Consider the following 10,186-nt stretch of genomic DNA (forward strand, 5'->3'; position numbering starts at 1 on the left):
CAGTCCGCAAATAGATGGGGGAAGGGACGGCTGGGGCCGGCTGGTGCAAAGGCCCTGTGGCAACCAGGCTGGGCCTCATAAGGACAGAGGCGGGGGCTGGAGCCCAGGGTGGCGGGAGGGGAGGGCAGAGGGCTCGCTGGAGGGAAGGCCTGGGTTCCACGGTCAGGCCCCAGCTGGGCTCTGCTGGGCTGGCGCTCACCCTGTGCTCTCTCCCCTCAGTACATGGGCTGCATCGAAGTCCTCCGTTCCATGCGCTCCCTGGACTTCAGCACTCGCACCCAGCTCACCAGGTGAGGCCCGGCTGCGGGGGTGGGGGGGTCTGGTGTGTAGCTCTGTGCTGGGAGGTGAGGGTGGTGGACTCGGCGACAATTCCCTCCCCCTTCCCGGCTTGGGGAGCAGCGCTCTGCAGGGTCAGAGCGATCTGGGGTGGGGCACAGTCCCAGCTCTGTCCCCGCCTGCCGGTCACCCACGCTCTCCGGACCCCAGATGATCTCCTGGAGACGACAGCGCATCCCTCAGAGAGTGTGTGGGTCCCACGAGGGGTGCTGAGGACGCCCCAGCATGTCCTGGCACCGGGGGGGCGGTGCTGCTGGCTCCTGGTTGAGACTCAGGGCAGGGCTGCAAGGGGCTGGGAGCCCGTCCAAGGCGACCAGGGCATGTCCACCGTCCTGGCTTTTTTTTGGTGCAGAGAAGGCGTGGTGGTGTCGTGATGTTCCGAGCTGCCTGGACCTGAGTCATGTAGAGTCAAGGGTACAGCCAGGGCTGAGGCAGGAGGGGCCCCCATTGTTTTGCATGTTGGAAACTGACTGAGTGCATTCACCAGAGACATTAAAAAACTCTACTGAGATATAATACACCCAATCAAAGTGTACACCCAAACTCTATTGAGATATAATTCACCCAATCAGAGTGTACAATTCGATGTATTTTGCTGTTTTCCAAGTTAGGCAACCATCACCACGATCTAATTCCAGAACATTCCATCACCCTGAAAGGAAGCCCCATCCCCATTAGCAGTCACCCCACCCCCTCCCCATCCCCTGACAACCACGCAGCCACTCTCTGTGTCTGCGGACTGGCCTGTTCTGGACGTTTCCCATCCATGGAATCACACCCTGTGTGTCCTTCTGTGTCTGGCTTCTCTCACTGAGCATCGTGTTCTCAGGGTCCGTCCACGCTGTAGCGAGTGTCAGGGATTCCCCCCTTTGCAGGGTTGAGTGATGGTCCCGTGTGTGGAGGGACCACATTGTGTTTATCCATCTTCCGCTGACGGCCGTTCGGGTGCTTTCTGCCTTTCGGGCTGTTGTGAGTTGCGCTGCGGTGGCCGCCCACGGGCAGGCTTTGTGTGGACGTGTGTTTTCAGTTCTCCAGGGTACGCACCTGGGGGTGGATCGCTTCACACTTTGAGGAGCTACTGCTTCATTTTGCCTTCCCACCTGCGGGGTGAGGGCTTGGTTCCCCTCACGGCACTGACATTATTGAGAGCCTTCTGTGTGTCCATCTGACCCTCAGGACCTTGTTAAAGTTCCAGCCCCTCCGGAGGGACGAGCTGTTTCGTGGAGTCTCTCCCATTCTGTCTGGGAGGGTTGGTTCTGCCATTGCGTCCGGGGGCCCAGAGCAGAGGTCATCCTCTTATGCCACAGATGGGAATCTTGGCCAGCCTGTGGCCACACAGAACTTGGGGTTCAGGCTGAAGGGCTGTGTCAGCAGCCCCAAATCTGACCCCCAAATCTGTCAAGTGGGCTGTGGCTCAGAGGTTCGCTGGTCACTGAGAAAGAAAGAGCTGGAGGGGGAGAGCTGAGGGCAGGAGCACCTGCGGGGCACACGGGGTGGGCGGCTGGGAGCCCGGAGCCCCTGGGCCAGGCTTCCAGGTGCCCCAGCGTTCCTCCCTCCTCTGAGCCCCTCCCCACTCAGGATCCACTGCACCCCTTCCTCAGCCCATCGCCCTCTGACCCCCCCTTCTCTGAGCCTCTGCTCCCTCCACTCCAAGCTCTCTAAGCCCCCTCCCTCCTCCGCCCACACAGGGAAGCCATCAACCGGCTCCATGAGGCCGTGCCTGGCATCCGGGGCTCCTGGAAGAAGAAGGTGGGTGAGGGGCCCATGGCCTCCGGGTGGGAGCGAGTCATGGCCATCCCGGGGCCTGCCCCAGCTGGAGCCCCACCGCGGGCCCACCTTCCCGGTGCCCTGTGCCCCCCGCAGGCCCCCAACAAGGCACTGGCCTCCATCCTGGGCAAGAGCAACCTGCGCTTCGCGGGCATGAGCATCGCCGTCAGCATCTCCATCGACGGCCTCAACCTCTCCGTTCCCGCCACGCACCAGGTGAGCGCCGCCCGCCCCTCCCCCCAGCCTCCGCCAGCCCCGCCCAGGGCGGGGTCTGTGGACTCAACCTAGGTGAAGCCTGGAAGCATGCTGGGCGCGGGGGGCGGGGGCGGCGTGCCTTGGGTGAAGTGCAGGTGTTGGTGTGAACTGCGCACCGGGACGCGTGTGGATTTTAGCAGGTGTGTCTGTGTGTCTGTGTCGGGGTTGTGGTGACGTGTCTGAGCCTGGCGCCCACGTGCACACGTGTGAGAATGCCCACCAGCGCGGGGCGGGTTTGTCCTCCCGTGCGGCCGCGTGGCCGTGGGTCTCTGCGTCCTGCCCTGGCTGCGGGGCTGCCCGTCCAGTGGGGCTCTCGGTCATCCTGGCGTACTGTCGAGGGGATGGCTCATCCCCTCACCCCTGTCCTTCCGGCCGCCCCGTGGCCTTGGTCTCGTGACCGGCCCGAGCCCCTGTCTCCTCCCCCGACCCTGAAGCGGCAGCCCCGTGACTGGTGGTCTCTCTTCGGCCAGATCATCGCCAGCCACCACATGCAGTCCATCTCCTTTGCGTCGGGGGGTGACACGGTAAGGCCGGGACTGGGGGTGGACTCCCGGCCCCTCTGCCCCCCCAGCCCCGAGACCCCCTGCCTGTGCCCATCGGTCCCACCCCCCGCGCTGCTGGGACTCCTCCGCCCGCTGCCCTCTCTCCCCAGGACATGGTGGATTACGTGGCCTACGTGGCCAAGGACCCCATCAACCAGAGAGGTGAGGCCCGGTGGGGGCGGGAGGGGCCCTTGGGCTGGAGCGCGTCAGCCAGCCGAGGCCCCGCTGACGCTGCGCCACGACCCCCAGCCTGCCACATCCTGGAGTGCTGCGAGGGCCTCGCCCAGAGCGTCATCAGCACCGTGGGCCAAGCCTTCGAGCTGCGCTTCAAACAGTACCTGCACAGCCCCCCCAGGGTTGTCGTCCCCCCGGGAAGGTACCGGCCTGCCCGCCCCGTCCCCCCGCACCTCTGCCGGCCCTGCCCCTCCTCCCCGGGCTTGGGTCCTTGTCCCCTCCCTGCTCTGCGCCTCTTGTGGCCCACGGCTCGACCACCAAGACCCCATTTCCGCATCTGTAAAGCTGGGATAACAACATCCCCACTCCCGGCTGAGGTGAGGGCTCAGGGAACTGGTTGGCGGGAGGTGGCCGTCATACGGTCGTCATTAGTCCGCACGGGGGTGGCTGGCGCTTCTGCAAAGGGCCGGACCGCACGCCCTGCCGTCTCAGCCATTGTGGCGGAAGGCAGCCAAGGAGGATGTGTGAGCAATCGGCGGTGGGCTGTGTGCCAGCAGAACTGTATTTATGGACACCCCAAACTCTGAATTCCGTCTGACTTTCACATGTCATCAGATGGTGTTCTTCGGATGTTTTCTTAGCCATTTAACAGTTCTGCGGCGTAAAAGTGTAGAAACCGTCCTCGGCTCCTGGGCCGGCAGAGACAGGCAGTGGCCTGCGGTCGGCTATTTAAATATCTGGACAGACAGGAATTGGCTAGAATAAGTAGTGAAAAAATGAATTTGTTAGAAGTCCGATATGCACCGATGAGGGGCCGGCGTGCGCAGCTGGGCACGCCCCTGTGGCCCTCGCACGGGCTTGCACGCCCCTCGCACACGCACGCTGGGGCGGCCCCAGTCCCTCTCCTCCCCGGGCTGCAGGGTCCTCCTCTGGGGCCCCCCTGTGACCTGCTGTCGCTCCCTGACTGAGCGGCAGTCAGCGGCTTCCCGTCTTTTGCTCTTAGGAACCACGCTTGCCTGGATGAGTCTCCATGGCATAAACTTCAAAGGCGCCATCCAGGGCCAGAGGGCGAGAGCATTTTCAATGCTGAGGGGTGTCACCACCCTAAGCCGTGGCTTCCGGGCTCTGGTGCAAGCCTGGCGTGGGCAAAGGGGGTGGAGACCAGCTTTTCTGAGGCCCTGCTTGGCCCAGCCAAAGCGCTGAGGCTCGTGCAGAGTCCCCTTTGATGGACAGAAAGGGGCACCCAGACCCTCCATCAGCAGCAGTTCCTGGTGCCACCGCTCAGCTGATGGGGGGCGGTCAGGGTCCCTGGGCCTGGGGTCCTCGGCACCCTGTTGGGAGCCGGCCCCTTCCCCGTCCCGTGCTGGGGCCTGTGCTCGCGCTGGCTCTGTGTCCGCAGGCTGACCGGGCCGGAGGACTCGGCCTGGGGGGACGAGGACGAGACAGAACACAGCTACTACAACCGCACTCCCGGGAAGGAACCGCCCCTGGGCGGGCTGGTGGACTCCAGGCTCACCCCTGCGCAGCAGCCCTGTGCCCTCGGGGCCCTTGGCCAGGTCAGCCTCTGGGACCTCGTGGGGAGGGTGTCCCAGGGGGGCCTGACCCCCAGACCCTCCTTCTGCTCCTGTCCTCCGGGATCCTAGAGGAGGGTCTCTTGTGCCGCCCCCACCTCCTTCCTCCCTCCCCAAGCTGCCCAGATCTGCTCGGCCCTATTCTTGACACTTCAGACGGGATTCCCATCGCAGACATTGAGGAAATGGGTACAGCAGTGATTGAATCAGGGCTTCCAAGGAGGATAACGAGAACGTACCCCAGGGAGACTGACCAGCCCTGGTCAGGAGGATGTCCCTGAGGGCAGGGTTTGGGCTGGGCCCTGACGGGTCAATAGGCGTCGCCCAGGAGAGCAGTGTAGGGAAGGGCATCAAGGTGCAAGAGGCAGCATGTGCCGGGGCAGGCGTTCCAAGTGGGGACGGCCCATGAGGCTGCAGCAGAGGTGTGTGGTGGGCGCACAGGCAGACGGAGGCCAGGGAGCGGGGGATGGGTTCAGAACCGAGCTTCAAATCTGGCTTATAGGAGGGTTGGTGTGGGAGACCGGGGTGCTGTGCTGGGAAGAGGGGGTGCTACAGGCCAATCAGGAGGGTTGCCGTGGGAGATTGGGATCTGGGCTTGCACACTGCCGGAGGACCCCTTGCTCTCTTTTTCAGGGAGCATCTCCTGCTCGAAGAGACGCCCGAGGCCCGCAGTGGGACGTGGGCCCCTCAGGTACGGTCGGCTGCTCTCTGGGCTGTGGGGGGGGGCCCAGCCCTCCCCCTGGGTCCCCACCGCCCCTCACACTGCTTCCACTCTTTGGGTCACTCCACTTTCACCGGCGAGATTGTATTCCCTCCCCATGCTCTTAGAGATTTGACAGCGTCTGCTTTTTTTTTTTTTTTCTGTGCAGACCAATTTCCTTGTATTTGGGGCATAGGTACTGCATCTCGTGGTTCAAAGCACCGGAGTATAAAAAGGCATCCGGTGAAAAGTCAGTCTCCCTGCCCCATTTGTTTTATCCACCTCCCTAATCAGGTAACCGCTGTTAGTAGTTTCCATGTTTTTTCCAGAATTTTGTATGCACGTTCATGCCAACTCAGACGTACGTGGCTTTCCCCGGTTTTTAGACGGCGGCGTGCTATCTACCCCTCCACCTTGCTTTCCCCTCATAACAACCCAGCTTGGAATCCTCCCCACGTCGGGGCACGGCAGTCGCCCCCCTTCTTTTTCACCACGGCATACTCCCTGCCACGCGAAGGGCCGTCCTCGCTCAGACATTTGGGCACTTTTCGCAGGTATTCGCCACAACAGCGTCCACCACTCAGCTCTGTTCAAGGGCCTCCGTAGAATCCGTACCCGGGACAGTGGCCGCTGTTCCATGTGATACAGGTCACACAGCTGCCCTTTCGATTTACATTCCCACCAGGTATCATGAGCTTTTAACAAAATGGTAGAGTTTTCAGCCATTTAAATGTTAACGTTATACAATGTTTACAGTGACAGAGAAGGCTAAAATCCCCTTTGCCCCAGCTCCGAGGTCGTGACCTCACCCCCCTGGCACTTTTGTGTCTCCTTTCAGCCTTTATTACCAACAGGCCCCCAAAGAAGTCAGGACCCCGAGGCAGGCCGCGGACACCTTCGGTCTCTCTGGGGCTCTGGCTGTGTCCGTGTGCTCTTCTGAACGGCTGCGTGCTAGTCCCCTGTCCTTGGAGTTGCTTATTGACGTGGCCCCCTCTTGATGGGTGGCAGACCCCTTGGGCCCCCCCGTGTGTCCCTCCCACGGATGCTGAGCTGTGGATGGAGTGCACACGTCAGCCACGGTAGGGAGGCTGCCGAGTGGCTCCCCGATGTGGCCGGGAAGTGTGTTTTCCCACCAGCCCTGCTGCGGCTGCCTGTTCCCTCACAGCCATGCTGACATGTGTTGGGCTTTTTTTTTTAGATCTTCCCAAACAATCTGGGCATTTCACTGCCGAGCATCAGAACCCTACCGGCTCCCGGAGCTTGTGGTTAAAGAACACGCGTGGCATTGGGTGCCCAGCAGGTCATCTGGCCCTGCTCAGCTATTTCTCTGGGACATGGGCTGCTCAGGCCTGACTCCCAGGGCTCACTAGCATTTCCTACCCCTGAGCCTTTGCACATGATGTTATCACTTCTTATCATGCCTTTCCCAAGTCTCTGGCCAAGAACTCCTACCAATATGTCAATGCCCCAGCTCCAATGCCCAGAAATTTTCTCTCTTTGGACTCCTGCAGCCCAGGTTTCTTCCTTCTCACTTCACCTTGATTATAAGAGGCCGGGAGAATCTGTGCCTCCTCTGTGAAGACTGGGAAGCCTGGGCTGAGGCCCCTCGGCCCCCATCAACCACCCCGGGCGGTTTCATCTTCACCCCTACTTGTGAGGAAGCTACTCCCATTCTCTCCATTTTGCAGAGGAGGAGACTGAGGCACTGAGAGGTGACCTTACTTGCTCATGCCCACAGAGGGTGGAGCCGATGTATGAGCCCAGGTGTCTGCGAGGGTTAAGGATATAATTGGCATAGAGCAGAGATCGTGGCTGCGGGCCCTTGGGCTGCATTTGGCCACAGTGTATTCAGAGGCCATTATTTCCCTGCCAACGATTAAAAATGGAGACATTTAGAAATGGATTGACACTTCTGGGGAAAAAAAAAAATACACACGTGTCCTTTGAACGTAGGAAAAGATGCTGAACCTTGCTCAGAATAAGAGAAATGGAAATTAAGTTCCCCCAGGATGCCATTCTCACCTACCGCGTCAGCGAAAATCCAACAGTCTGATAATACACGGTGGTGAGGCCTTGGGAACAGGGCAGAGGCAAAGTGGTGAGGATCCAGCAGATCTGGACCGAGGTGCTGAGGGACCCAGAGAGAAACTCCACCGAGGATACCTTTTCATGGTGTTGTGGCTTTTGAACCATGTGAATGCTTTATACATTCAAAAACAAAACTGAGGAAAGAAAAGAAAGGAAAGCCTAAAATAGAACGGAAGCAAACAAATGACCTGACCATGTATCATGTTGATAACATAATTACAGGGAGAGCAGAATTTTATTGTTATTATTATTATTTTTTGCGGTACGCGGGCCTCTCACTGTTGCGGCCTCTCCCGTTGCGGAGCACAGGCTCCGGACGCGCAGGCTCAGCGGCCATGGCTCACGGGCCCAGCCGCTCCGCGGCACGTGGGATCTTCCCGGACCGGGGCACGAGCCCGTGTCCCCTGCATCGGCAGGCGGACTCTCAACCACTGCGCCACCAGGGAAGCCCTGTTATTATGTTTTAAACGTGGAGATTTAACATAAACATTGGGGTTCCTGCCTTCCCTTGAAACTGGGAAGCTCTGGTCCCCTGGCCGCTTTCCTGCCTGGCAGACGGGCGTAGGTGTGTGGGGGGGGGCTGGGGGCGCGGCTCCCCGTGACCTCCGCGTCTGCACAGCCCCCGCGCCGGGCTGGGCTTTTATGCGGTTTTTCACTCCTAACCCTGCTGTGCAAAAGGGCGGGGCTTCCCTCCTGGAGGGAGACAGGTGTGGGTGGGGCTGCCCTCCAGGGCCCTTGTCCTTGGGGTCCCCCGGCTGACCGCACCCTACTCCGGCTCCCCAACCCCAGCCCCGCCCGGGGATGGCTACGTGCAGGCAGACCCGCGGGGCCCGCGAGACTACGAGGACCACTTGTATGTCAACACGCAAGGTCTGGACGGCCCGGAGACCCTGCAGCCTGAGGACAGCCCCAAGAAGGACCTGTTCGACATGAGTAAGTGGGGGCGAGCCAGCCTGCTGGAGGAGGCCGGGCCTGAGCAGCCCGTGGCCTGATGGGAGATGCCCTGCGTCCTCCCCTTGGGACTTCTCCCCAGGTTATAGGGTTGGGGTGGGGAAGTGTGCATCCTATGGTACTTCCTCCTCGGTGGGACCCTCCAGTCTCTTGAGGGTAACCCAGCTCCCTCTCTATGGGGGAAGAGTGTGATGGGGGGCGTTCAGGCGTCTCTTCTCTGTGGGACGCCTCAGTCTGCAGGAGGCCTAGCTCCCCATCTCTGGGTCTCCCCAGTCTGATGAGGGAGTTTAAGCTCCCTCTTCATGTGACTCCATGGTCTGAGGGAGGAGGCCCAAGCCCCTTAAATGGAAATCCCAGCCTAATGGGGAGCCCCCAGTCTGAGGAGGTAGGCCTAATCCACACCTTGATAAAGTGACTAGCTGATGGTGGAGGCCAGTCCTTCTTCCCTCTGGGATGCCCCAGCCTGAGGGAGGGCTCAGCCTGATGGAGGAGGTTTGGGTCCAAAATACACTCCTTTCCCACAACATCAATATTATTTATTCATTTGTTTGTTTGTGTATTTATTTTTGGCTGTGTTGGGTCTTCATTGCTGTGTGCGGGCTCTCTCTAGTTGCGGTGAGCGGGGGCTACTCTTCGTTGGGTGCGCAGGCTTCTCACTGCGGTGGCTTCTCTTGTTGCGCAGCACGGGCTCTAGGCGCGCGGGCTTCAGTAGTTGTGGCACGCGGGCTCTAGAGCGCAGGCTCAGTAGTTGTGGCGCACGGGCTTAGTTGCTCCGTGGCATGTGGGATCTTCCCGGACCAGGGCTCAAACCCGTGTTCCCTGCATTGGCAGGCGGATTCTTAATCACCGCGCCACCAGAGAAGCCCTGGATATGTCTTCCTTCACAGTTTGCAAAGCCTCCTTCCCTCCACCGACAACTCGATTTCTTGTCATTACAGTAGTGACATGACACCTGCACCTGCTGTGGCCCTGCTGGCCCCCACAGCAATTTCAGATGGGAAAGGAGGTGCTCCGGGTGTGAACTCCTTCTGAGGCAGGCTGTCCCCTTGGGTGACCAGCCAGATGGTCCAGCAACCCCAGTGGAGAAAGTGATGCTTGTTGCCAGGCGCCCATTAGAATCCTGGGGTTGCCTCTGATTTGCCCTCCTTGGGTCATGTGCTCATCCCCCAGCCAATCACTAGGCCAGGGGTGCGAGATGAATATGCTGATTGGCCAGGACTGGTCACATGTCCTGGGAGCGGGAGGCTGGGTCAGCTTCCCCTAGGTCACTGGAGGAGTCAGGGAGGAGTGATCCGGAGGGACCAGAAGTGGAAGGAGGGTGGAGGCAGAGCACAGACACGCCAGGGCAGGGGTCAGGGCTGCGACTGCACTCCAGGGTGTTTGAGCTATGCGGCCACATCTCAGAGAGGGTGACAGGCTTGCACAGCGTCACAATGGTGCCTGCTGGGAGCCTTAGGAAACTTAGGAAGACCATCCGGAGCTTTTCCATTAAGAGTTTGGAAAAGAAAGGGATGCCTGCTGCCTACCACCGAGGTGGAGCATGTAGTGGAGGCCCTGGCCAGTGCGGTCAGACGAGCTGCTGAAACAAGAGGCATAAACACTGGGAAGGAAGCCAGTGTAACAGGACAAGAAAAAGAAGTAGGTGTGCACCTTGGAAAGAAAGACATGCTCGTTCTTTGCACATGCTTAGAAAATCCAAGAGAATATATTGCGTTACTAATAGAACCAATGAAAGGTGAAGGAGCAGGTCCCCCCAGCCCAGGCCCCCCCCCCCCCCCCCCCCCCCCCCCCCCCCCCCCCCC

General features: G+C 60.2%; 1 protein-coding gene across 3 annotated transcripts in view; it reads left to right on the forward strand.

Annotated features, from left to right (window-relative positions):
• The window catches only part of SHC2 (SHC adaptor protein 2), a 30,375-nt gene that overhangs the window by 14,354 nt on the left and 5,835 nt on the right, over positions 1-10,186 (forward strand). For 2 of the 3 annotated variants that reach the window (XM_027085702.1, XM_027085704.1), the window contains exons 2-10: positions 220-290; positions 2,025-2,085; positions 2,200-2,319; positions 2,829-2,882; positions 3,011-3,062; positions 3,150-3,276; positions 4,474-4,630; positions 5,279-5,336; positions 8,223-8,366. In XM_027085702.1, coding sequence (XP_026941503.1) covers positions 220-290; positions 2,025-2,085; positions 2,200-2,319; positions 2,829-2,882; positions 3,011-3,062; positions 3,150-3,276; positions 4,474-4,630; positions 5,279-5,336; positions 8,223-8,366 — 844 coding nt within the window. Of the gene's footprint in view, positions 1-219; positions 291-2,024; positions 2,086-2,199; positions 2,320-2,828; positions 2,883-3,010; positions 3,063-3,149; positions 3,277-4,473; positions 4,631-5,278; positions 5,337-8,222; positions 8,367-9,215; positions 10,151-10,186 lie in introns of those variants that run through there. The other variant, XM_027085705.1, reaches the window with a different exon arrangement.

Source organism: Aethalodelphis obliquidens, unplaced genomic scaffold (genome assembly GCF_003676395.1).
Source record: "Aethalodelphis obliquidens isolate GAN/ISIS:26980383/991018 unplaced genomic scaffold, ASM367639v1 scaffold53, whole genome shotgun sequence".
In the NCBI taxonomy this organism is placed as follows: Eukaryota; Metazoa; Chordata; class Mammalia; order Artiodactyla; family Delphinidae; genus Aethalodelphis; species Aethalodelphis obliquidens.